Source organism: Lampetra fluviatilis, chromosome 3, assembly GCF_964198595.1.
Source record: "Lampetra fluviatilis chromosome 3, kcLamFluv1.1, whole genome shotgun sequence".
Classification (NCBI taxonomy): Eukaryota; Metazoa; Chordata; class Hyperoartia; order Petromyzontiformes; family Petromyzontidae; genus Lampetra; species Lampetra fluviatilis.
Window position 1 is genome coordinate 15,949,141 of NC_136277.1, and position 26,267 is coordinate 15,975,407.

Sequence of the window (26,267 nt, forward strand, 5' to 3'; positions counted from 1 at the left end):
GCAACTCCTATGACTAATTGGGAATGGGACGCAAGCATAGGATTGATCACCCTGTCGCTGGCCGCCTTTGGGGAGGGTGTATAGTGTGAAAGGCCGAAACACCCTAGGAACCAAAGGTTCACTACTGACGATGCGCTCCCCAAATTTCACCAGGCTCACTGTTCATGAACTCTTGGAAGTGCTTGCACAAAGGATAGTAACATCTCATCCTGTGTTCTTGGAATCATATGAACCAGTTACGAGGGGCCGTGAAATCATTTTTTTCCCATTGCCATAGTGCTCACCTGGCTTGGGCCTGACGAGCCCAACGCAGAGGATGGCTTCGCTCATGCCATCGTAGTAAGCAAGGTCACCGCTGGGAACAAACAAGACACGCACATTAACGGCAGCAGAGATGCAATCATACAGTAGTCCCTCGGGTAACGCTTTTGTTCATCCGTTCCACGAAAATGCTAACGTTATTAACCAATGTCACTGTTCACCGAGGGACCAGTGTTCAGGTTTTTGGGGTTAGATCGCATGTATATTAATGTGTTGTTAAACCCACCACCACCCGACACAGCCAATTAGTGAGGTTTGTTACATAAACAAAACGTGCCAATTAGTTTACTCTCCACCACACCGGTTTGCTGAACTAGTCACTTATTGGCACTTTTTTTTCGTGACAAACCTTACGAATTGCCTGTATCAGGCGGTGGCGGGTTTAATGACACATTTATTATGGATAATATTGTTCGTAAAAGTCTACGTGCTTTAAGCAAATGTCCAATCATTTTAATATATAAAACATTCTCAAGATTACAAGAGGCTCTGGAATGTAATATGCACCCAAAGCTTTGGTACATGATACAACACAACTATGACTGTCGTTGTGTATAATGTAATTAACAAAACATACTCCCTTCACATGTAAAATTAAGCGTCAAAGCCTTCGAGGGCTGCATAATTTTTTTTAAAGTGTTTTAGGATCGGGAGAATACACAACTATGGACATCAGTCTTCAAAAAGATAATTATGAAAACGTTGCTTTAAAACAGGGAGAGGTTACTTGTGGATTGCGTCTGGCCCACAGGCTGCCAGGTGTGTATCCTAAAAGCTTACTCCTCACACCTGGTGGAAGGTATGAGGATGTGTAGGCAAGGGTAAAGAAAGTATAAGGGATGAGAGTATGAAGTTAAGTTACTATGTTATGTCAAGTGATCCGTTTCCCAGTGCGCCTCACCCATCGTCGTAGTTCCACATGAAGATGTCATTGTCGATGGTTAGCCAGGCACGGCCCAGTTCAGGGAACACTCCCAGCATGCAGTTACACTGCATGTCTATTCCATTAGGTGCATTAAGGAGAACACAGGAGGCATGGACTTATATTTTATCAATTACGAAGCTAATTTTACGCTCGTGATACATGCACGGAATCACGCGATGCGTACATTGAATATGTACAACCCCCCGGGACCTGCAAGGTTTGGCTGAAGTAGTGTGTGTGGATGTCGGCAATGTAGCAGATAGGTGTCTGGCATACAGCGTGTACAGATTGAGTTTTAGAAACTCATATTTTCATATTTTGTTCTTAATATTCCATGAGCACTGTGGAGCACTCCCTTGAGTAAAGACACGTCGATTCTAACAAATCTGGAGCAAATAATTAAGTTGATAGACACTACGCTGAAAATTTTTGGCAGAGAAAAATGATTGAATAAATAAATGCAAACTGCAAGTTTCCCCCCCAAAAAAACAGCATAAACCATTCATCGTACAAAGTTAGGAAATTATGTACCTCATTATTTTATGCGAATTATTAAACGCTTAACCCTTCCACACCACCAACCCCCCTCAACGCAAACCGAGACGCGGGACTACACTTTCGCGGCGTAAGGATACGGCCAAACTGTTCCACGAGCTCGGGCGGAAGTGGAACCCTCTTGATGGCGCCAACCTCCGGTGGATGGAGCATGGCGCCTGGCACCTGGGACGGGTAGTCCAACTCGTTCATTCCCGACACCGTGGCCATTGCTGTTGCACGCGCAGGAGAGGGCAGGGGGTGATGGGATGGGGGGGGGACACCGAGGATCGAGTCACGTGACAGATGCCGCAGAAGTTCTCAGTATCCAGGCAATGGGGTTTCTGAGTGCTGTCGCCTTGTTACAAGGTAGGAGTGGTCAAACTTCCTATGCAGGACCCCACTGAACATAATTTTTAATACGAATGCAATTTACTTATCCAAGAAAGTCACATTCATGAGAGGTGTGTTTAGACAAATCAACTGAAATTGTGTTTGGAGAAACTGCAGTGCTAGAGAAAAAACAAACAAATCAAACCTAATTGGACTTTTCGAGTTGGATAAAACAAGAACCATTGTGTAGGTATGTATGATGAACTGTTTGTGCTCTCTGTGTCCCATGTGACCGCACTGGGCCAAACGCACTGTGGTTGGGCACCCCCAGCTGTTCCGAGAGCTCAGGATAGAGTCGCTCCTCCATCAGCTTTCGCTCCACGTGCCGAGCCGCCGCTGCCAGCGCCACCGCCACGGACGAGCCGCCCGCTGGCACCATCATCGCACCGCCAAAAGCCAAGGCCGACGCTGCCATGACAACACCTGCCAACGCAATGACATCGTGGATTATGCTACTCAATCAATTGCAGCCATTCATTCATTCTCAGGCCTCCCAATGCCATGGTTGGTCCTGGGAAATTGTTTGACCGTACTTTACCACGCTGGTCAGTGTTGATGGGTGGAGGGCAGGATCGGTTCTATCTTTTACTATTTTTATTTTACTAGGCAAGGCCCACTATACAGCTCTTTTCAGAAGCTACCCGACCACAAATGATAGCTCAGGTAAGTGGCTTATCACGTGAATATCAGCCAAATCCTCTAAACGCACATTGATTCTAAATGTAGAGGGGAAAACCAGGGAACCCGGAGAAAAATCCACGCGAACCACGGGGAGAGAGACACGCAAACTCCAAATATACAGCAGGCATCGTCAGGGTCGGGATCGAACCCACGACGTCCTGTATACCAGGTGAGGTAGTTAACATCTCACCACTCACCACTGATGTTCGCCACTGACGGGATTCCAATGTACCACCACTCTACTCAGATTATGTTACTATCAGTACGAATGAACACACACATCTACTTTCATAAGATTATATATGAAGACGGGAAGCGTAAACATGGGATCAGTGTACAATACGAAACTGACCTCAACTCTTGCGTGCTAAATGCGAATTGTGATATCACAGGGTCTTTAACGTGTAGTTTGAAACAATCGCGTGCACGTTGGGTAACCCAAAGTGTGTTTCTATACGCATTTTCAGCTTTTGCGAACGATAAACATTTATTGGTTCTTTCGGTAAAGTCACGTAGAAGGGAAATAATAAAATAATAAATATAAAACAATTAAATTATCACAACGTTTCGGCCACAACGCAAGCAACCGTCCTCAGGTGAAGAACAGGTCTGTCGGAAAGACAGCGTCTGAATGAACACCACCAAGCTTGGCAACGTATATTTAAGCTGGGTTAGAGAGCGCCTTGACTAAGGTGCATTCGGACGCTGTCTTTCCGACAGCCCTGTTCTTCACCTGAGGACGGTTGCTTGCGTTGTGGCCGAAACGTCGTGAGAATTTTATTACGTTTTAATAATATTATTTTATTATTTCCCTTCTACGTGACTTTACCGAACGAACCAAGAAGATGAATCCCTGCAGTCACGAAAGCTTTAAATCGAAAGATAAACATTTCTTTTCGGATTGAAATGTGACAAAACACTCGCGGGATGCAATTAACACGAATGACGCTACAATATGTACAAGGACTTGTTAAAAAATAATGGCAGTGCATGCGAGACGGTGCACATGAACGTGGATGAGAGGCAGCTGAAGGAGGCTCTGTAGTAGGTCTGCAGTGCCTTCTTCCACGTGACGTTCCGTCAAGGTGGCGCACTGCTCAGAGAGAGCTCCAAATTGAGATTTGAAGCTTTCGTGACTGCAAGGATTCATACTGTTAGGTTTTTTCGGTAAAGTCAGGTAGGTAAAAATAAATAATAAAAATAGAAATAAAATTACAAATCACTATTTAAATCACTATTTACAATTTTATTTCTATTATTTATTTTTTACCTACGTGACTTTACCGAAAAAACATAAAAAACCTAAGAGAATAGAGAACTCCAATTTGAGATGTATCGATCTCAATCCACTGCTGGTTGAAGAGCCGCTTACGGTGGGTTATTTGACACATTGTTCACGCTGGTCAGTGCGGGTTGGTGAAGATAAGGGGATGGGGGTGGCACAAATAGACGTGTAACCACAGAAGTGCAGTACAACAGACGATGAGGTGCAGTACAATGACAGAGTATCCTAAACGCGCCCCGCACGAGTTGCCCATCCGAGCGCTATCTGACTCGAACTGCTTAGCGTCCCAGATTCCAGCGGGTGGTTTTTTGTCACGGACACACGAACGCTTCACAAAAATAACATTTTTGAGGTAAATATGTATCTGAAAAAGAAAACATTGTAAACGTTTGTAAAAAACAAAAGTTGTTTTACCAGTGCAGCACTCACGCGATGACACAGGACCCACCAGGCCTCTATCCCAACAAGGCCTTTAAAATTATCCAACACTCGTTAATTTCAAAATATTAAAGCTGTACCTTTATTGCGAGACGCGTGGCCGCGCTTAATTTGTGTGTTAATACTCTCTCGTTTTTTGTTGTTGGTTATTAAACGTACCAAACTTGCGAATAAAAGTTTAAATTAGTTTTTAGTTGATTCAATTTCCCCTCAATGGCGCCATTCGAAATTGCCCACAGCACCCGAGCCCCCTCGCTGCCTCCCATTGGCTGGCGAAGGAAATCGCCCTCGGCCAATCACGGCGGCGCATTTCAACCACGCGGCTTTAGCCCCCACCCACCACCGCCGACCCGCGTGACGTTTTGGCGGGAACCGCGCGAGGGGTTTGCCCCCACCCCCCGGTCGACGGTGGCCGCCGAGTACGGTTTGTAAATAAAGTGCGATTTTTTATTATTACTATTATCAATCATAATTTGAGGATTTCGTAACTGCAGGAGTCAATACTCTTTGGTTCTTTCGGTAAAGTCACGTAGGTAGAAATAAAATCACATAAAATGAAACAAACCACGGCGCTTCGATCGCAACACAAGCAATCCTCATCAGGTGGGACAACCACAGCAATAAAAAATGCTCAAGTGGGCGAGGCAGTGTGGAAAAATAAGAATAGGGTTTTTACCCCCTTTATGGCAATAAAACAGTGACAACCCTTACTAGTTGGCTGTGTCGGATGGTGGCGGGTTTTAACGACACATTTGCATATTTACGCGATCTAACCCAAAACACAACTCTATTATGCTATCGGCTAGTTGACAATTTTGTGGATTTATAAATCACATTACGTCACACGGAGGGGAGGGGGAGGGTGACCTATCCCCCGCCCCCGAGAATCGATTCCCTTTTACATAATCGCCGTCGCCCACCGCAGTTGGATCGATCCAAACGGCGCCTCTGGTCGTCATGGAGGTCGTCTACTCGTGCGATTTCCCGCGGAAGCCGCGGGCCGCCTACTGCCCCGCGGTCCCCCTCGCCTGCGCCTGGTCGTGCCGCAACCTCGTGGCCTTCACGTCCGAGCGACGGGGCCCGCACGGCGACATTGGCGGTGAGAGACGGCACGGCGGGTCGCGGGGTGGTGGGGGTGGGAGGCGGTCAGGCAAAGCCGTAGAGTTCGAGGCTTCTCCCGGCCAAGATGACTAGGCCGCAGCACCTCCTGGTGGGCGCGAGACGCGGTCATTCGGGGGTTCGCTTTGTGGTGGTGGTGGTAGTGGTGGTGGGGGGGGGGGTCTCATATTCAGGGGTCTTTGGGGATCTTTCTCGTTAAAGGACCTCTTATTGAGAGACCTGTGAGTTCTTACCTCATTCAGGAGTCTGTGAGGTCTCGATCATTCAGAGGTTTGCTGAGTACAGTGTTATACAAGGGAGCCCTATGGGTATTTTGCATGCGCGGGGGTCTGGGCTGCGTTATTTGAGGGTCCTCGCGGGGGATGTGTTTAGGGTACCGAGGGGCTGGGGTTCTCGGAGATTCGGGAGTCTTGTTCTGCGTGTGTGTTTGTAACAACCTCCCCGACACAATCCGGCACACTCGACTCCAAAGACAAAGATCCCCCGTGTGTAACGAACTGTTGGGGCAAGTGCTGTTAGTGAGTAGCAGCACCTATGAAGGGCGGCACTGTGGCACACGAGGGGGTGGGAAGCCAGCACCACGCCCGGCCGCCTTTGTCTCCCCAGTGGTGATGTTTACACATGATAAGCCACTTCGTTGAGCTATCGTTTGTGATAGCCAAGTCGCTTCTAAAAAAGAGCTATTGTAGCTCAGGAGGCCTTACCGTTGGTAAAATACAAAAACAATGTTTTAATAGATTTGTGCCGGGAAGGCGACACGCATGTAAGCAGTAAATTTCAGTCCATCGTCAATTATCCGGCGGCTTAGGGGGAAGGGGGCGCCGGATTTTCAAAAACGCCGAATAATTAATTCACTACAGTATAATTTAAATAACTTTTTTTTGCACATTTTTGCATAACATTGTTTTAGGTGGTGCGTATGCGGTTTTTTTGGTGTTTTAAATGTGTTTTATTACGTGAATTTGGCATGAATAAACGTAAAAATAGACCAAATAAATATCCTACTGTCATTTACTGTATTTACGGTACCATACTTAGCATTCTAATCTCGAAGACTCTGCATGGGGTGAGATGTACGTGCTACGCACTCTTGTTTCAACAACATGATTGTGTCTGACGATTGCCGGACTGGTTACCGCGATTTTGCCGGATCGGCCCGGGACCGCCGGATAATGCTGCAAGCAGCAGGATAATTATCGATGATGGACTGTAAATTAACTTGGGTTTGTACTCCTTGCCACTTGTGTGTCCGCGTCTCAGAGCACACGAGCTACCCCATCCACATCATGGACCCCGAGCACCCGTGGGACGTGTGCACGGTGCGCTCCGGCCACAGCGACGTCATCACCTGCCTGGAGTGGGACCAGTCCGGTGCGTGTACTACTCCTCTTCGTGTGCTCTGATCTTCCTTTTCGTGTGCTCTTCCTTCTCCCCATGTACTCCTCTTCGTGTACCCCCCGTGTTCTCTTCCTTCTCCCCATGTACTCCTCTTCGTGTACCCCCCGTGTTCTCTTCCTTCTCCCCATGTACTCCTCTTCGTGTACCCCCCGTGTTCTCTTCCTTCTCCCCATGTACTCCTCTTCGTGTACCCCCCGTGTGCTCTTCCTTCTCCCCATGTACTCCTCTTCGTGTACCCCCCGTGTGCACTTCCTTCTCCCCATGTACTCCTCTTCGTGTACCCCCCGTGTACTCTTCCTTCTCCCCATGTACTCCTCTTCGTGTACCCCCCGTGTACTCTTCCTTCTCCCCATGTACTCCTCTTCGTGTACCCCCCGTGTACTCTTCCTTCTCCCCATGTACTCCTCTTCGTGTACCCCCCTCTCCCCGTGTACTCTTCCTTCCCCCCCCCCCGTCCTCCCCCCCCCTTGTCCTCCCCCCCCCCCACCTCTCCCCATGTACTCAACTTTTCTCCCCCCCCGTACTCCCCCTCCCCTCTCCCCGTGTACTCATCTTCGTGTACTCCTCCCCACCCCTCCCTCGCGTGTACTCCTCCTCCGCATGTCTTCGTGTTACTGCGGACCGTCCTTTACCCCCCTGTATTACGTATTATTCATGAGAACGCGGTGTTCTTCGGGAACGCGACTGCGACCGCGTTGTAGGAGAACACAGACCTGTATTCTGATCCCGAATCTCTTTCGGCTGCGCGTGCCGCCCGCCCGCCCACCGTCGCCGCCGCGCGCAGGAGCGCGGCTGCTGTCCGCGGACGCGGGGGGCCGCGTGCGCTGCTGGGCCACGCCCGAGCACCTGCTCAACGGCTGGGAGGCGGTGGGCGAGGGCGGCCCCGACGGCGAGCCCCTGCTGGCGCTCGCGTGGCTCCACAACGGCATCAAGCTCGACCTGCATGTGGAGAAGGCAAGAGGCCGTGGGGGGGGGGGGGGGGGTACGCACACGGCCGCTCCGATACCCACAATACCCAAACAACAGCCGCCACTAAGTGACGGTGACGTCACCGCGCCGCACCTGTGCCCAGGCCAAGGTGCACTTGGAGGGGGTCACGGGAAGTGTTGAAGAGCTCGCTGCTGACAGGAGGTCACGGGACAGACCCTGGCAGGTGCCATGGGTTGACTGACTGAGATGACTTGGCAGATGCACCGGCTGTGCCCCCTACTGTGCCAAATTGCTGCGTTTTAGCCGCCCGGCGCTCCGCTCATTGTTGTGAGCGTTGCTCCTCTCTGCCCTCCGTTGTTGTTGGAAGGTGACTGCCTCCAACTGACCAGCAGTGTCCTTCACGAGCCTCCTCCACGATCGCACACAAAGAAAAAGATCCCCTGTATAGCCTGTAACACACTGTTTGGGCAAGTGCTGTTAGCAAGCACCTATCAAGGCCGGCACGGCACACGAGGGAGTGGGTGGCCAGCACCACGCCCGGCCGCCTTTGTTTCCCCATTGGCGATGTTTACACACCGCACCAGTTACTCATTTGAGCCTGAGTCGACCTAGGGAAGGCCCAGGACCGTTTCAGTTAATCGTCACTGGTGTTGGCCGTGAGCGGGAATCTAACCCGGGTCGCCGGATTCGTGGCGCAGCACACTAACCGCTGCACCACCGCTCCCTACACACACAACAACAAAAACAAAGATCCCCCCCCCCCGCGTAACCTTCACAGACCGTTGGCACAAGCGCTGTAAGCGAGCACCTATTACAGCCACCTATACGTACCGCATGTTGGACTTCTTTCGCACCGTACGTAGCCAACCGTGCTAATCGGAGGTGCGGGGGGGAAGGACAACAAACTAAACACTAAAAGCAGTTCCACAGAAATGGGTTTTCAATTGAGATTTTAAAAGTGCACAGCTCCGTGCGCCACCACCATTCTGCCTCAAAACTGGCCCCTTTGTCTCCCCCTGTGCCACCCCCCCCACCCCTGCTGCGCCCGCCGCCCTGCAGGTGGGCGCCATGAGCTTCGGCGAGAAGTTCTCGCGCGCGCGCTTCCACCCGTCGCTGGCGGCGTTCGGCGGGCGCGCGGGCGACGGCTGGGTGGGGGTGTCGGCGAGCGGCCTGGCGCGCGTGTGGCTCCTGAGGCCCGGCGGGGCGCTGCTGAGCGCCGTGCGGCCCCTGTCGCGGCCGCGGGCCCGCGTCGCCGCCGCCGACGCGGCCTTCACGCCCGCGGGCCACGTCGTGGTGGCCACGTCGGACGGCAGCAGCTCCTCGCCCATCCACTTCTACCGGTGCGGCGCGATCGCTCGCCTGTCTGCTCGCCTGTATTCTCGGCTGTATTCTCGCCTGTATTCTCGCCTGTCTGCTCGCCTGTATTCTCGCCTGTATTCTCGCCTGTATTCTCGCCTGTATTCTCGCCTGTATTCTCACCTGTCTGCTCGCCTGTATTCTCACCTGTATTCTCACCTGTATTCTCACCTGTATTCTCGCCTGTCTGTTCGCCTGTCAGCTCACCTATCTGCTCACATGCTCGTACGCAAGCCTTTGCGTCAACTTGACTATCCCCCACACTTGTGCAATCACCTCTCAGTTTGCATCTCCGCTCACCTGTCTGTCGGCTCATCCGTGTGCTTCACCTGTTGGATTATAAGTCGTCCCTTTACTTATTCCGGGTATCCCCATGTGATTGTGTGTCCCCGTGTACCCTCACTTATCCCTGTGTTGTCTTCATATATCCCCATGTGTCTTCCTGTGTCTTTGTATCGCCCGTGTGTTCCTGCACATCCCTGTGTGACCCTGTGTGACCCTGTGTGACCCTCTGTCCCCACATGTGGTCCCTGCGTGTCCCCCTGTGTGACCACGCACGCATCCCTGTGTGTCCCTGTGACACCTTGTGACCCACGCGCGCGTCGTCCCCCGGCGTGTCAGGCTGACGCTGAGCGTGGTGAGCGAGAAGTGCCGCGTGGAGACGGAGCTTCTGCCGTCGCTCTTCCTCCGCTGCTCCTCCGACCCGTCGCGACGAGACAAGTACCCGGCCGTGTCTCACCTGCGCTTCGTCACGCGGGAGAACTCTGAGCAGGTGGGACACCACGGGGACCCCTTGAGAGCACGCACACAACGCGAATTAGCGCACATGCGCACAGGCGATCGCACGCAGTTGGCACAGGCGCGAGGTGTCAATGTCGCCACCACTGGTAACGTGTGATCGTGCGCGGTGGTGGTAACGCGTGACGGCGCGCGTGGTGCCACCTGCGCCGGCAGGTGGTGGTGTGCGTGTCGAGTGCGCAGGGCAGCGTGGTGGAGTGCTGGTCTCTGCGCAAGGAGGGGCTGCCCCTCAACAAACTCTTCCAGCAGATCCCCTCCCTCGGTGAGCGCGGGCGGACGGGGGAGGGACACGGTTGTTGGGGGAGCGAGGAGGGGGGGGTGCAGTACATTACAACGCGGTGAAAATGTACGCGGGTCCTAAGTGCGACCGGTGTCAAGACCCTGTACGGACAGTTTAACACGTCGTGGTAGTTGTAGGCTTTCGCGACGAATATTAGCCATAATAGAGGTTTTGTTGGGTTAAAACGCGTAAATATGAATGTGTCGTTAAACCCGTCACCACCACCACCCAACACGGCCACTTAGTAAGGGCTTGTCACGGAAACAAAACGTGCCAATTACAAAACAACACCCGGTGTGTGAGAGAGTAAACTCACAACATTTGCAATTCCAGTAATTAAAACTAATTGGCACGTTTTTTAAAGTGACAAACCTTACTAATTGGCTGTGTCGGGTGGTGATGGTGGCGGGTTTTAACGGCACACATATTTCCGCGATCTGTCACGAAACAAAAAAACCTTTATTGTGGGCCATACAGATGGAGGGAGTTGTCGGCGGTGTGGTTGGCCTGTGAAGCTTCGTGACGTAGGGAATGCGCAATTTACACCGCTGGCTTCTGCAGGGCTTTAAACGGAAGATGAGCAATGCGCTCACCACCTACCGCTCGCCACTATGGCTCACCACCCGCTGCTTTGCATGCGTGCGTGTGCGCGCATCGCGCTTGCCAGGAGACAAGCAGCCGAGCGTGCAGAAGTGGCGCATCCTGTCCACTACGAGCGACCTGGAGCGCGTGAGCTCCGTGGCGCTGCCTCGTCTGCCCATCTCCCTCTCCAGCGCCGACATGAAGCTCGCCGGGGACACCAAGTTCTTCCCCGGGCTCGGTAACCAGCGGCGGCACGTCCGGCAAAACCACCACCATCATCATCATCATCGTAATCTATTAAAACTATTACGCATTTTTCTATTTTACCAGGTAAGGCCCACTACTGAGCTTTTTTAGCTCTTTTTCAGAAGCGACTTGGCTGCCACAAATGATAACGCGACGAAGTGGGCTTATCATCGTCGCGTGGACATTTATAGCAGAAGCCAAATACTCCAAACGCGTGGTGACGTTGATTTAAATGTGGAGGGAAACACCGGAGGACCCCAAGACAAATCCACGCCACCACGGGGAGAGAGACCCAAATATACAGCAGGTGTCAGGGTCGGGTTTCAATCCACGACCTCCTGCATACCAAGCGAGGGAGTTAACATCTCGCAACCGTGGCACCCCTAATAATCGGTGGCACAACTGCGATCGACACCACAACCAGCACACCGTCGCAACCTTCTTAACCACCAGCATCGTCATATACCCTCTTCCCGATCACCAGCACAGCTACAATGAACACCAAAGACAAATATCACCCTCATAGCCTTAACAAACTGCTGGGGCACGTGCTGTTAGCGAGCAGCACCTATGAAGGCCAGCACGGCCCCAGTGGCAGTGTTTACACATCGCACCAGGTTCTCGGTTGAGTTGGTCGCGAGCAGCGGGAAATCCATCTCGCGTCGCCGGATTCGCAGCGCATTACGCTAACCACTGCGCCACCGCTCCCCACAATCCATCACCCTCGCTACCACCAGCACCGCAACCCATCGGCACCACCAGCAACATCTACGGCACACACGCATCGCCACCGGCACCATCGCCAGCAGTATGCCCTTGTGTGTGTGCGGTGCCTGGTGTGGTACTGGCCACCCCACCCCCCCCATCGTGTGCCGTGCCAGCCTTCGGTAGGCGCTGCTACTCACTGGCGTCCAACAGTCTGTCCAAAGGCTGTAACCAGGGTGGGGGGCGGGTACCTCTGTCTGTTGCGCCAGGCCTGGTGCTGGCGTTCTGCGACGGCTCGGTGCACGTGCTGCACCGGCTCACGCTGCAGAAGCTCTGCGCCTTCTCCCCCATGGGGGGCGGCGGCGGCGGCGGAGCGGGTGGCGGCGGGGTCGGGGGAATGTCGAGGGGAGGCCCGGGGGTGGGCGGGGGCGTCGGTGGGGGCTCGGAGGAGCCGCCCATGAAGCGGGGGAGGGGCGCGGGGCCCCACCAGGCGGCGCACTTTTCGGCGGTGGCGCTGTCGCCCTCTTGCTGTGCCCTGCTCGCCGTGGAGAACAGCGGCAAGGTGAGGGGGGGGGGGGGAAGGGGAGGTGGGGCAGCGGGAGAGGAGGGGCTGTAGCATCACCACGCTGCCCTGACCTTAACCCCTGACCTCACCAAGACCAGAACCTTAATCCTTAGCTCCTAACTCTGACCCTGACCCAGACCTGAACCATGACCTTAAACTTGATCAAGATGCTGGTGCATCTCCCAGTCATCTCAGGCAGCCAACCCATGGCACCTGGATCTGTCCCGTGACCTCCCGCCAGCGAGCCTCCGACACTTCACGTGGCCTCAAAGCGCACCTGGCCTGGCACGGGTGCCGTGGTGACGTCGCCGTCACTTGGTGGCGAGCGATGGTTGCCGTTGTTCCCTCTTGTCCATCTCTGACCTCTGCGACCCCATGTATCCGCCCCCCACCCCCCCCGGCGCGCGTGACTCCCGCGTGCAGGTGAGCGTGTCGCGCGTCTCCCCGTGGCTGGGCCACCCGCTGGAGGCCGGCGCGGCGCTGCGCAACCTCCTCTTCCTGCTGGAGTACGGGCTGGTGACGGGACACGACGCCTGGGACGTGCTGCTGCACGTCCAGCCGGGCACCGCCGCGCCGCTCGCGGACCGCCTCGCCGAGGAGTACGCGCGGCAGGCGCAACCGCTGCAGCAGGTGGGACGCTGCGGCAGGTGGGCTGCTGCAGCAGGTGGGATGCTGCAGCAGGTGGGATGTTGCAGCAGGTGGGATGCTGCGGCAGGTGGGATGCTGCAGCAGGTGGGATGTTGCAGCAGGTGGGATGCTGCGGCAGGTGGGACGCTGCAGCAGGTGGGATGCTGCAGCAGGTGGGATGTTGCAGCAGGTGGGATGCTGCGGCAGGTGGGATGCTGCGGCAGGTGGGACGCTGCGGCAGGTGGGACGCTGCGGCAGGTGGGATGCTGCGGCAGGTGGGATGCTGCAGCAGGTGGGATGTTGCAGCAGGTGGGATGCTGCGGCAGGTGGGATGCTGCGGCAGGTGGGACGCTGCGGCAGGTGGGCTGCTGCAGCAGGTGAGATGCTGCAGCAGGTGGGATGCTGCAGCAGGTGGGATGCTGCTGCAGCAGGTGGGATGCTGCTGCAGCAGGTGGGATGCTGCTGCAGCAGGTGGGATGCTGCTGCAGCAGGTGGGATGCTGCAGCAGGTGGGATGCTGCTGCAGCAGGTGGGACGCTGCGGCAGGTGGGATGCTGCAGCAGGTGGGATGCTGCAGCAGGTGGGATGCTGCAGCAGGTGGGATGCTGCAGCAGGTGGGCTGCTGCAGCAGGTGGGCTGCTGCAGCAGGTGGGATGCTGCAGCAGGTGGGATGCTGCAGCAGGTGGGCTGCTGCGGCAGGTGGGCTGCTGCGGCAGGTGGGATGCTGCGGCAGGTGGGCTGCTGCGGCAGGTGGGATGCTGCGGCAGGTGGGCTGCTGCGGCAGGTGGGATGCTGCGGCAGGTGGGATGCTGCGGCAGGTGGGATGCTGCGGCAGGTGGGACGCTGCGGCAGGTGGGACGCTGCAGCAGGTGGGACGCTGCAGCAGGTGGGACGCTGCAGCAGGTGGGACGCTGCAGCAGGTGGGATGCTGCAGCAGGTGGGATGCTGCAGCAGGTGGGATGCTGCAGCAGGTGGGATGCTGCAGCAGGTGGGATGCTGCAGCAGGTGGGATGCTGCAGCAGGTGGGATGCTGCGGCAGGTGGGATGCTGCGGCAGGTGGGATGCTGCGGCAGGTGGGATGCTGCGGCAGGTGGGATGCTGCGGCAGGTGGGATGTTGCGGCAGGTGGGATGCTGCGGCAGGTGGGATGCTGCAGCAGGTGGGATGCTGCAGCAGGTGGGATGTTGCGGCAGGTGGGATGCTGCGGCAGGTGGGATGCTGCGGCAGGTGGGATGTTGCGGCAGGTGGGATGCTGCGGCAGGTGGGATGTTGCGGCAGGTGGGATGCTGCGGCAGGTGGGATGCTGCGGCAGGTGGGATGCTGCGGCAGGTGGGATGCTGCGGCAGGTGGGATGTTGCGGCAGGTGGGATGCTGCGGCAGGTGGGATGCTGCGGCAGGTGGAATGCTGCAGCAGGTGGGATGCTGCGGCAGGTGGGATGCTGCAGCAGGTGGGATGTTGCGGCAGGTGGGATGTTGCGGCAGGTGGGATGTTGCGGCAGGTGGGATGCTGCGGCAGGTGGGATGCTGCAGCAGGTGGGATGCTGCAGCAGGTGGGATGCTGCAGCAGGTGGGATGCTGGCACGGGCGCCCGCGGTGACGTCACCGTCGCTTCGTGGGCGAATGGCGGGTTGCTCCCCACCGGGCTGCTATTGAAAGGCCACACAAATTAAACCGCCGCACGGTGGACGGGCGTTTTCACGGCGCGCCGATTATTACTTTCTTTCGGCTCACTCGTGCGACGATTCGTTTAGAACTACGTCACTCGTCGTCGGGACAGGATCCAGATGTTGATGTGACAATCGAGGCGCCACGTCGTGGGTTCTCCCCCTGGTTGCGTGGATGTTTTTCTCCGGGTCCTCCGGTTTTTTCCCCCTCCACGTTCAGAATCAACGTCATGGCGCTTTTTAGAGGATTCGCCCGCCGCTATACATTTCCACGCGATGATGATGATGATGAGGAGTCGCCCATTTCGTGCGAGCCATCATTTGCGATGGCCAGGTCACATCTGAAAAAGAGCTCGATGATCAACAGCTCAGCGTGGCCTCGCCTGGTCAAAATATATATTTTAATAGTTGATGGTTTGTGTCCGTGTGCAGGCGCTGCAGACGCGCGTGCTGGCGCTGCGCGCCTGGCTCTACCGCCTGTCCCCCGGCACGGCGGTGCGCTCGGCGGACCTGCACACGCGCCTCCTGCTGCACGCCGTGTCCTGCACCCTCAAGTCCCTGCTGCGGCCCACGCTGCTGCACACGCCCGACCGCGGGCCCGGCGACAGGCTCGCCGAGATCTGCAGCAAGAACACCGACACCGGTGTGCCCACGCAGTGCCCACGCAAAGAGACAAAGCGTCTCCCCGTCCCCAGATAGCCTCTAACAGACTGTTGGGGCAAGTGCTGTTAGTGAGTAGGCCGGCACGGCGTACGAAGGGAGGGGGGGGTGGGTGGCCAGCACCACTCCCGCCCAGCCACCTTTGTCTCCCCAGTGGCGATGTTTACTACACACTGCACCAGGAACTCATTTGAGGCTGAGTCGACCTAGGGGAGGCCCAGGACCGGTTCAGATAATCGTCACTGGGTATTGGTGTCCGTGAGCGAGAATCGAACTGATCTTTGGCGTTTTCGTAGCGCAGCGCACTAACCGCTACTCTATCGCTCCACAGAAGGTACACAGCGTACACACACACAGGGGCTGGGGGGGGGGGCGCGTGCTACTCTCTAACATCACTTACCTCAACAGCCTATTAAAGGCTGTACCCGGCGGGGGGGATCTTTTGTCTTTGTGCGCGGTGCAGACATCGACAAGGTGATGCTGAACCTGAAGACGGAGGAGTTTGTGCTGGACACGCTGCTGCTGCAGTCGCTGCAGCAGCTGATCCAGTGGGTGGCTGACTTCACCCTCTACCTGCTGGCCAGCCTGCCCAACCAGGTGCCACAGCCGACAGTGTGGGGAGCGGCCCCGCACCATTATATCGGGCACTTCTGTACGGGATAGAGCGTTGCCCCCTCGCACTCCTCAAGGAGGTGCCGCGCCCTGACTCTCCGTGCAGCCCGGTTTTCCTCCCACGTGTAATAAACACTCATCGTTAATTGGCTGAAAACATCTTAATATATAGAGGGCTGCAGAGCTCGGGCGGTTGTTGGCAGCGCTGCCGGCTACTCACCGCCTGGCTGCTGCCACCTTCTGGCTCGTTGCCTACGGTTCTTCGGCGATTGCGAGGCACTCGCGCTGCGTATGAAACTAAACATTATTCAACACTTAATCGTCTTGTAACCTGCTGTGTTTTGGTGTGCCGTGACTGTGCGTTGCGTGTGCCGTGACTGTGCGTGTGTCATCACGGTGCTGCGTGTGCCGTGACTGTGCGTGTGTCATCACGGTGCTGCGTGTGCCGTGACTGTGCGTGTGTCATCACGGTGCTGCGTGTGCCGTGACTGTGCGTGTGTCATCACGGTGCTGCGTGTGCCGTGACTGTGCGTGTGTCATCACGGTGCTGCGTGTGCCGTGACTGTGCGTGTGTCATCACGGTGCTTCGTGTGCCGTGACTGTGCGTGTGTCATCACGGTGCTGCGTGTGCCGTGACTGTGCGTGTGTCATCACGGTGCTGCGTGTGCCGTGACTGTGCGTGTGTCATCACGGTGCTGCGTGTGCCGTGGCCAGGGCTCGATCTCGCGGCCCGGCGTGTCCTTCCTGCGGGACGGCCCGGCGCTCGCGATGCTGCGGGAGCTGCTGGTGGTGGTGCGCATCTGGGGCCTCATGAACCACGCCTGCCTCCCCGTGTTCACCGCCACCTCGGACACGCAGGACTCCCTCTCGCTGCTCTTCAAGCTCCTCACCAAGCTCTGGCTCTGCTGTAAGTGCGGTGCACGCGCGAGGGGTGCGCGCGAGGGGTACGCGCGTGGTATGCAAACCCATGCATCGATACACGCGAAAAGACGAACACAAAGATCCCCTGTGTAGCCGCCTTTAACACGCTGTTGGAGCCAAGTGTAAATTTGTACCAGGGCCGGCCACTGCACACAATTGTCTCCCCAGTGGCGAGACAAAGGGGTTAGGCCCAGGAACGGTGGAGATTATTTGTCGCGAGTGTTGGCCGCGGGTACGAATGAACTATGAACTATTTGAACAATTTAAAATTTTACCAGCCAAGGCCCACTGAGCTACATGGCTCCTGTATACCAGGCGAGGTCATCAACATCTCCCGGCCACCGTAATGATGATGAGAGAGAGAGACACGCCAACTCCAAATGTACAGCAGCAGGCGTCAGGGTCGGGATCGAACCCACGACCTCCTGTATACCAGGCGAGGTCATCAACATCTCCCGGCCACCGTAATGATGATGAGAGAGAGAGACACGCCAACTCCAAATGTACAGCAGCAGGCGTCAGGGTCGGGATCGAACCCACGACCTCCTGTATACCAGGCGAGGTCATCAACATCTCCCGGCCACCGTAATGATGATGAGAGAGAGAGACACGCCAACTCCAAATGTACAGCAGCAGGCGTCAGGGTCGGGATCAAACCCACGACCTCCTGTATACCAGGCGAGGTCATCAACATCTCCCGGCCACCGTAATGATGATGAGAGAGAGAGACACGCCAACTCCAAATGTACAGCAGCAGGCGTCAGGGTCGGGATCGAACCCACGACCTCCTGTATACCAGGCGAGGTCATCAACATCTCCCAGCCACCGTAATGATGATGAGAGAGAGAGACACGCCAACTCCAAATGTACAGCAGCAGGCGTCAGGGTCGGGATCGAACCCACGACCTCCTGTATACCAGGCGAGGTCATCAACATCTCCCGGCCACCGTAATGATGATGAGAGAGAGAGACACGCCAACTCCAAATACACAGCAGCAGGCGTCAGGGTCGGAATCGAACCCACGACCTCCTGTATACCAGGCGAGGTCATCAACATCTCCTAGCCACCGTGATGATGATGATGAGAGAGAGACACGCAAAATCCAAATATACAGCAGCAGGCGTCAGGGTTGGGATCGAACCCACGACCTCCTGTACACCAGGCGAGGTCATCAACATCTTCTAGCCACCGTGGCGCCCCAACGTATTTGGCTGCTATAAATTTCCACACGATGATTAGCCGCCTCGATTACCCGGTGAAAAATCTACGCAACCGTACGCTACCCGCTGCATCCCCGCGCACGCACCGAGCCGGTGACCTCTATAACCCCCCCCTCACCCCGCGCGCGTCCGGCAGGCCGTGATGAGGGCCACGGGCTGGAGCCGGACGACGGCCTGCTGGACGAGTGCTGCCTGCTGCCCTCGCACCTCGTGCTGCCCTCCGCCGACTGGCTGCCCTCGCCGGACGGCGTGTCGGGCCGCCTGCCGCCGGGGAAGCCGCCGTCGCGCGTCGCCTTCGGCCGCGGCATCGCCTACGCCGGGCAGCCGGGGCCCGTGCCCGTCCACACGCACGTGCTCGCACGGTGAGCGCCGCCGCCGCCGCCACCGCCGCAGAGGTCGCAAACGGGTTTTTGATTCCTTACCCGTACCCGGGCCGCACCAGGGTCGCAAACGGGTACCCGTACCCGTACCCAGCCGTACACGTACCCTACCCGTACCCGGCCGGGTACGGGTAGGGTACGGGTATCGGGTACCTGATTGCGACCTCTGGGATGAAGCCATGTTGCAGGCGCGGGTGGGTTGATTCTAGGAACTTGAATTGTGAGAAGAGACGAGACGTTGGGAAATGAGTGACAAACGGTGACTCACCAGTGACTCACGGTCTACCCGTACCCGGCCGCACCAGGGTCGCAAACGGGTATCGGCTAGGATACGGGTATCGGGTACCCGGTTGCGACCTCTGCGCCGCCGCCGTGAGCCACTGGAACCCAGCGGCCGTCGCCGGGGTCGCGACAGCATCGCGTCGCCGCATTGAATTGTTGCGCTCACCGGATCCCGTGGCACAAACCAAGCCGGGTTCCCCGCGCTCGTGGCGCTACCGGGTCTAATGACGCTTCTTCTGGGCACGGCCGGCGCTCGCCGCGCTGCCGTCGGCTCGTTTGGGGGGGGGGGGCCCGGCGCTCGCCGCACCTCGGGCGGGCGAGCGGCGGCGGCGCGGCTTTTACATTGTCGGAATTTCCCCGTTCCCCTCCCTCAACCTCGCCAGGTCCCCGGGTCACCAGAAGCTGGACAACCTGCGGCGAGTCAACCTGGGCGTGAACCCCACCGAGGACATCAAGGTGTGCACCAGGTGAGTGGCGACGCCGACCCCCCCCCCTCCCCTGCCCCCCCCCCCCTGCAGCCCCCCTTGCTGCCCCCTTCCTGCGTCCCGACTCCCCCCCCCCCCCCCCCCCCCCCCTATTTAGTATAGAAAGTAAAATTTTAATGTGCAACGTAATTGAGGAACTGTTGTTGTTGCTGCCTTGGTGTGGTCTGGGACTGTTGTTGTTGTCTTGGTGTGGTCTGGGACTGTTGTTGTTGTCTTGGTGTGGTCTGGGACTGTTGTTGTTGTCTTGGTGTGGTCTGGGAATGTTGTTGTTGTCTTGGTGTGGTCTGGGACTGTTGTTGTTGTCTTGGTGTGGTCTGGGACTGTTGTTGTTGTCTTGGTGTGGTCTGGGAATGTTGTTGTTGTCTTGGTGTGGTCTGGGACTGTTGTTGTTGTCTTGGTGTGGTCTGGGACTGTTGTTGTTGTCTTGGTGTGGTCTGGGACTGTTGTTGTTGTCTTGGTGTGGTCTGGGAATGTTGTTGTTGTCTTGGTGTGGTCGGGACCTGTTGTTGCTGCCTTGGTGTGGTCTGGGACTGTTGTTGTTGTTGTCTTGGTGTGGTCTGGGACTGTTGTTGTTGTCTTGGTGTGGTCTGGGACTGTTGTTGTTGTCTTGGTGTGGTCGGGACCTGTTGTTGTTTTGCTGCCTTGCCTCCAAGCTTGCATTTGGTGTCGACATGTCGGCAAGGAATTCATGCACTTGTGCAATTTGTACTCCGTGCCTTTATTTATATTTGGTCACTTGCTTTACCTTTTCTGTATTTTTCACTCCTGTCCTTGTGTTTGTTGTTGTTGCATCCGCTGTTATAACTTGCTGACCACCCGTGCCCCCCGAATGGATATCTGTGAAAAAGAGGTTTGTAGCTCATCGGATTCCTCATCCTCCAGTCGAAAAAAACTTAAACTTTATTTTGTATTTTACTAGGTTAGGCCCACTGAGCTATAATTGCTCTTTTTTCAGAAGCGACCCTGACTGGCACAAATCATAGCTCCACGTAGTGGCTCATCATCATCATCTCATCATCGTCACGTGGACATTTATAGCGGCAGTGGCCAAATACGCACGACGTCGATTCTAAACGCGGGGGGGGGGGGGGGGGAACCGGAGGGACCCCCGGAGAAAAATCCACGCGACCACGGAGAAGAGAGCGGGACGGAGAACCGCACAAACTCCACATCGTCGTGGGTCGGGATCTCGAACCCCGCAACCATCTCGCACGCCAGGCGACGGGTCGACTAACGTCGCCACCCCCCTCCTCCTCCTCCCCCTCGCGTCACCTCAGGTGCGGATGCATCACCATGCTGCGCTCGCTGAGCAAGGCGCAGGCGGCGGGGCCCTTCAAGTGCTGGGAGCAGCGGTGGGTGCGCAGCTGCCTGTGCGGCGGACTCTGGAGGAGGGTGCCGCCCTTCGTGCCGTGACCACGACGACGAGGGGGGGAGGGGGGACGCTGCGGCGTCTCACGGCGACACGGACACTTGGGGGGTGGTGGGGAGGTTACTCAGGGTGGGACAGACCCCCCCCCCCTTGCCCGCCCCCTTGCCCCCCCCCACCCCTTGCCCGCCCCTCTCCCCTTGCCCGCCCCTCTCTACCCTCACCCCCGGTGTTGCCGGCGAGGAGTGAAGCCTCTCTCTCAAGACGTGCATCATTGAGAGTTGACGCCTGCCATGTATTTGGAGTGTTGCACGTCTGTCTGTCTCCCTCCCCCCACCGTGTTCGCGTGGATTGTCTCGGGGGGGGGTTGGGTGGGGGAGGATCCTCTCCATTTCCTCCACCGGTTGAGAATCGACGTCGCGTTTGTAGCAGCAGAGTTGCTCGGCTGCGACGTGGATCGAAGAGTCGGCGGGGGGAAGCGGAGTCGAGGGGAGGCGGACAACAAGGCATTGCTGGGTGGGGGCTGGGATTTGGCGGGGGTAGCAAAATAGCGAGAGAGGCGTTGGTCCGTGGCCTCCTCTGGGGGGGCCGGTGAGGGGGGGGGGGCGGTGAGGGGGGGGGCATCTCTGTGCCGGCGACAAGTGGGGGGTGGGGGTGCGGCAGGACCTCCCAGGAGCTGCCGGTCGGCGTCCGAGGGCGGAGGACGCGAGCGAGGTCACGTGACGCTTTGTACAAAGGAAAAATAAACTCGCGTTTTCCACCGTGTTTGTAATAAATAACTTGCCGTTGTCCCCGTTTACGTATGTGTACTTACTTTGTAGAGCTTTGAAACACTGAAATGACCAAAGAGCGGTCAAATGTTTGCTTGCGTTGAACCAATGCTGTTCCTGCTAAATGAGGTGCACTCCTCGGAAGGCCATGTGGGTGTTTTGGCCGCTACGGGTTACATTGTTTGGGATTTTATAGTTACGGGAGGAAACCGGAAAACCCGAACCCACTCACTCTACAGAACAGGGGGAGATCATACAAACTATACTCACTGTCACACACTGCAGAACAGGGGGAGATCATACAAGCTATACTCACTGTCACACTGCAGAACAGGTGAACACGCAAACTCCACTCGCTCTGTAGAACAGGGGGAGATCACAAACTCCACTCGCTCTGCAGAACAGGGGGAGATCATACAAACTCCACTCACTATGCAGAACAGGGAGAGATCATACAAACTCCACTCGCTTTGCAGAACAGGGGGAGAATATGAAAACTCCACTCGCTCTCACACCACTGCAGAACAGGAGAAACGCACCAAATCCGCACAAAGTTTCCCGAGTCAGGAATCGAACCTCCAGGCTCTTGTTGCTGTTGTAGCAAGTGTCCCCACTCCGCCTCCCTGCCGCCCGACAAACTCGCGCGGATACTTGTGACTTCAGAATAACGACGCAGACGTCAAGGAAGGGTCAAAGCTTTAATCCACCGTGCAGCTAACTACTCGAAGGGGGCTTTCATCAGTTCACACACCCACACAGAGAAAAAGAACCGCCTTAAGACTGTTGGGGCAAGTGCCATTAGCGAGCAGCACCTAGGAAGGCCGGTACGGCAAACGATGGGGTGAGTGGCCAGCGAATACGCCCGGCCACCTTTGTCTCCCCAGTAGCGATGTTTACACACTACACCAGGTACTCATTGGAGGCTGAGTCGACCTAGGGGAGGCCCAGGACCAGTTTCGATAATCCTCACTGGTGTTGGCCGTGAACGGGAATCGAACGCGGGTAGCCGGGGTTTGTAGCGCAGCGTGCTAACCGCTAAACTACCGTTCCCCACAGATGCACACGCATGCATTCATATGCAGTGTGTGAATGAGCGAGTGGAGTTTGCGTTTTTTGCACAGATTGAAAACGAATTTCTTTAGAACCTCTTTTTGTGTAGTTTTATCCTTCCCCCGCACCTCCGATTTGCGCGGTTGGCTCGGTACGGTGGTGCGAAAGAAGTTCAACATACGTACACAGTCATATGCACGCTCCCACACCCTCGTACCCACATGTACACTCATGCACGCACCAGGAGGCACAGATGCACACACACTCGTACTCACGCACTCACGTGCGTACTCGTGTGTGCCTAACACGCATGCACGTTCTCATTTGACCCACGCACACGCCCGTACGTAGATGCGCTCGTATACACACTCGTACGCGCGCGCACACTGCTACACACACATCCGTGCATGCGCTCTCCAACGCACGCAACCTCAGGCACAACGCCCCCTTCCACACACCTACGTCTACACACACACAGGCCACGTAAGCCGTCGCCCCACCCCCCTCGTCTTCCGTCACCACCACCTCCCCCCTCCCCTCACCGGCCTGGTTACATTTGCACGCCCAGAGGCTCGGGGCAGCCTCCACCGGTTGCCCGGTTTGTGAGGCTGCTCGTCATAGGCCCAGGCCGAGAGGGGGGCAGGGGGCAGGGGTCAGAGGTCAGGGGCTTGAGAGACTGGCAGGATACACTGGTGGCGTCGTGGCTTCTCAGGGGCGTTTACAAGAACTTGGGGAGGTCCTTCTCAATCACCTGTGTGGAGCGCAACGGGAGAGAGACCAGGGCACGCAGCAATGACCGCACACGAACAGAGAGAGAAGAATTGGAATGTATATACACGGCGCTCAAAGCGCCATGCCGTCCCTAAACTATTTAAACTAAAACTTTTATTTTAACCGGTGGCTGTTCTGCGAGTTAAAAAATAAGACGATGTTTATTTTTACCACCAAGTTCTTCCCCGGACTCGGTACTCCGTCGCAGCACGTCCAGTATCATCATCATCATCTATTAAAACGAAACTTTTTATTTTACCAGGTAAGGCCCACTGAACTATGGAGCTGTTATTTTTTTCAGAAGTGACCCCGGCCACAAATGACAGCTCAACGCAGTGGCTTGTCATCACGTGGAAATGTTTAGCGGCCAAATCCTCGGAAGCGCGTGTTGTACATTCTAAATGTGGAGGGCAAAACCGGAGGAGCCGGACAAAAATCCCACACGGCCACGGAGAGAACATGCAGACTCCAAATGTACAACAAGCGTCGGGGTTGGGATCGAACCCACGACATCCTGTGTCCCAGGCGAGGTTGTTAACATTTCGCCACCACGGCATCCCTAGAACAACATCAATGGCTGGATCTTGTCCCGACGATGCGTGACGTAGTTGTAAACGAATCGTCGCGTGAGTGAGCTGAAGAATGGAAAATAATTGGCGTCTCGTTAAAACGCTCGTACACCGTGTCACGGTTTAATTTGTTTGGCTGTGTCGGGTGGTGCGGGGGGGGGGGGTTCTTGACACAATGTTTTGGCCAGATCGTTACGTGGCCTCACCTAATTAGGCCCTTTATTTATCTGGGCACAGCCTCGCTGAGTCTCAACACACATTGGGGCGCCACAGTGAAAAGAAGTTAACTACCTCGCCTCCTATACAGGAAGTCGTGGGTTCAATCCCGAACCTGACGCCTGCATATGCGGAGTTTGCATTTATTCTAGATTTGAAGCTTTCGTGACTGCAAGGAATCATCTTCTTAGGTTTTTTCGGTAAAGTCACGTAGGTAAAACATCAAAATGAATGAAAATAAAATAAAATAAAAATTCACGACGTGTTGCCTTCCGAAACGTCGTGAATTTTGATTTTATTTTATTTTATTTTCATTCATTTTGATGTTTTACCTACGTGACTTTACCGAAAAAACCTAAGAAGACGGAGTTTGCATGTTCTCCACGTGGTCGTGTGGATTTTTCTCCCGTTTTCCCCTCCACATTTAGAAACGTGCGTTTAAAGGATTTGGCTGATATCAATTTCCACACGATAAGCCAGCCACTTTAGGCCAGGACGCTTCTGAAAAAGAGCTATGTAGCTCAGTGGGCCTTACCTGGTCAAATAAAAAAAAGTATCGACAAGAATTCCATTGAGTTTGGCAGTGCAGTGGGGAGTGGGTGGACAGGAGGAGGAGGTAAGGGTGGGTGGGAGGTGGAATAATGCTCACCACGGGGTCGTCCATGGGCCCGTATCTCTTGGCCACGTGGCCCTCCTTATCAATGAGGAACTGTGGGGAAACAAGGGCAAAGACCACCCGCGTAGCCTTAACAGACAGTCGGGGCAAGTGCTGTGAGCGAGCAGCACCTATGAATGCCGACACGACACACAGCAGGGGATGGGTGGCCAGCACCACGCCCGCCCGCCTTTGTCTCCTCAATGGCGATGTTTACACACCGCACCGGGTTCTGATTTTGAGGCCGAGTCGACCTAGGGGAGAAGCCCATGGCCAGTTCAGATAATCGTCACTGGTGTTGGCCGTGAGCAGGAATCAAACTCGGGCCGCCAGGTTCGCAGCGCGCCGACCGCTGCGCCACCACTCCCCGCCATGAGGAACACCGGATAACCACGGATAACACCGGATAACCGAACACCGGATAACCACGCAACAAAATGACACGCGTACAAAGACAACAGCTTTGGGGGGAGGAGGAAGGGCAAGTCCTGTTAGCGAGTAGCCACAATGTAAAGGCTTCAACGGCACGGGGTGGTGTGACCAGCACAATGCCCGGCCGCCTTCGTCTCCCCAGTGCCGACGTTCGCTCGACGTCTGGTGCCGACGTTCACGCGACGTACGACGCTGCCGTGGCTGCAGGGGTTGTCCGAGCTCACCACCCTCCCCTTCTCTCCTCGCCAGCGCGACGGAAGTATAAATACCCCAGCCTAAGCGAGGTTTCATACCGGCCGCTCTTCCCTATTTAACTTCTGTTCAACACTCCACGAGCGGGGGAGGGGGGAGTGGGGGGGGGGGAGTGGGGGGGGGAGTGGGGGGGGGGAGTGGGGGGGGGGAGTGGGGGGGGGGAGTGGGGGGGGGAAGTGGGGGGGGCAGTGGGGGGGGGGGAGTGGGGGGGGCAGTGGGTGTCTGCACTGCAAGGGTGCGAGCTTGATGATGTAGGGTGTGACGATGATGGTGTAGCCTGCGAGCATGATGACGACGATGGTGTCGCGTGAGCTGCGCGACTGAGCGGGTGAAGGGTGCAAGGCGAGACCATGGCGCGTTGTTGCGTGGCAGGGCCTTACTTTGGTGAAGTTCCACTTGATGTTGCTGCCAGGGGGAGGGGGAAGGGAGGTCGCACAGAGAGAGATCTCATTAGGGCCACTTCTTTAAATGTGCCGTCGGCGCAGCCGCGCCTACACCGCCACTGCTGCCACCACACCACTGCCGCCACACTTGCACCAATGCTGCCACCACCATCCCACCGTTTCCACCACCACCACACCAGAGAGCACAACACTAAATACCACCACAACACCACCACACTAATCGCCACGCTATCCCCCACCATATTAAACACCACGTTGGCGTGCCATGCCAGGCCGTTGTGAAGGGGTGGCAGGTTTGCCATGCTGTGGTGTCCCGTGGTGTCCCGTGGCGCCCCGTGGTGTGGCGTGGTGTGGCGTGGCGTGTTGCGCCACACTG

The 26,267-nt window shown here is 56.1% G+C and overlaps 2 protein-coding genes and 1 pseudogene across 4 annotated transcripts in view; 1 reads left to right on the forward strand and 2 right to left on the reverse strand.

Annotated features, from left to right (window-relative positions):
- Positions 1 to 4,873, reverse strand: part of NUP155 (nucleoporin 155) — a 36,437-nt gene extending 31,564 nt beyond the window's left edge. Inside the window, exons 1-5 of one of the 2 annotated variants that reach the window (XM_078883915.1) lie at positions 4,658 to 4,873; positions 2,426 to 2,596; positions 1,882 to 2,013; positions 1,223 to 1,319; positions 285 to 355 (exon numbers count right to left, since the gene is read on the reverse strand). In XM_078883915.1, coding sequence (XP_078740041.1) covers positions 285 to 355; positions 1,223 to 1,319; positions 1,882 to 2,013; positions 2,426 to 2,588 — 463 coding nt within the window. In that variant the 5' untranslated portion in view covers positions 2,589 to 2,596; positions 4,658 to 4,873. Of the gene's footprint in view, positions 1 to 284; positions 356 to 1,222; positions 1,320 to 1,881; positions 2,014 to 2,425; positions 2,597 to 4,553 lie in introns of both variants that reach the window. The other variant, XM_078883907.1, reaches the window with a different exon arrangement.
- A 619-nt stretch (positions 4,874 to 5,492) lies between these two features.
- MED16 (mediator complex subunit 16) lies at positions 5,493 to 21,342 on the forward strand. Its single transcript, XM_078883880.1, has 15 exons — positions 5,493 to 5,676; positions 6,957 to 7,067; positions 7,879 to 8,048; positions 9,084 to 9,364; positions 10,002 to 10,152; positions 10,335 to 10,440; positions 11,126 to 11,278; positions 12,261 to 12,553; positions 12,980 to 13,186; positions 15,278 to 15,488; positions 15,969 to 16,102; positions 16,832 to 17,024; positions 18,396 to 18,621; positions 19,305 to 19,388; positions 20,684 to 21,342. The coding sequence occupies exons 1-15, from the start codon at positions 5,535 to 5,537 to the stop codon at positions 20,817 to 20,819; spliced, it is 2,598 nt and encodes an 865-aa protein (XP_078740006.1). The 5' UTR covers positions 5,493 to 5,534; the 3' UTR covers positions 20,820 to 21,342.
- Positions 21,343 to 22,227: 885 nt separating this feature from the next.
- LOC144949989 (phospholipid hydroperoxide glutathione peroxidase-like) overlaps positions 22,228 to 26,267 on the reverse strand; it is a 10,043-nt pseudogene continuing 6,003 nt past the window's right edge. The window contains exons 4-6 of the transcript XR_013640332.1: positions 25,868 to 25,933; positions 24,798 to 24,857; positions 22,228 to 23,343 (exon numbers count right to left, since the gene is read on the reverse strand). The product of XR_013640332.1 is annotated as a phospholipid hydroperoxide glutathione peroxidase-like (transcript). The remainder of the gene's footprint in view (positions 23,344 to 24,797; positions 24,858 to 25,867; positions 25,934 to 26,267) is intronic.

Bases quoted from the DNA above. Each gene is read 5' to 3' on its own strand.
- MED16 (XM_078883880.1), top strand. From the start codon at position 5,535: ATGGAGGTCGTCTACTCGTGCGATTTCCCGCGGAAGCCGCGGGCCGCC. The intron at 10,441-11,125 runs GTGAGCGCGGGC...CGCGCTTGCCAG, and splicing joins CCAGCAGATCCCCTCCCTCG to GAGACAAGCAGCCGAGCGTG. The intron at 19,389-20,683 runs GTGAGTGGCGAC...GCGTCACCTCAG, and splicing joins GACATCAAGGTGTGCACCAG to GTGCGGATGCATCACCATGC.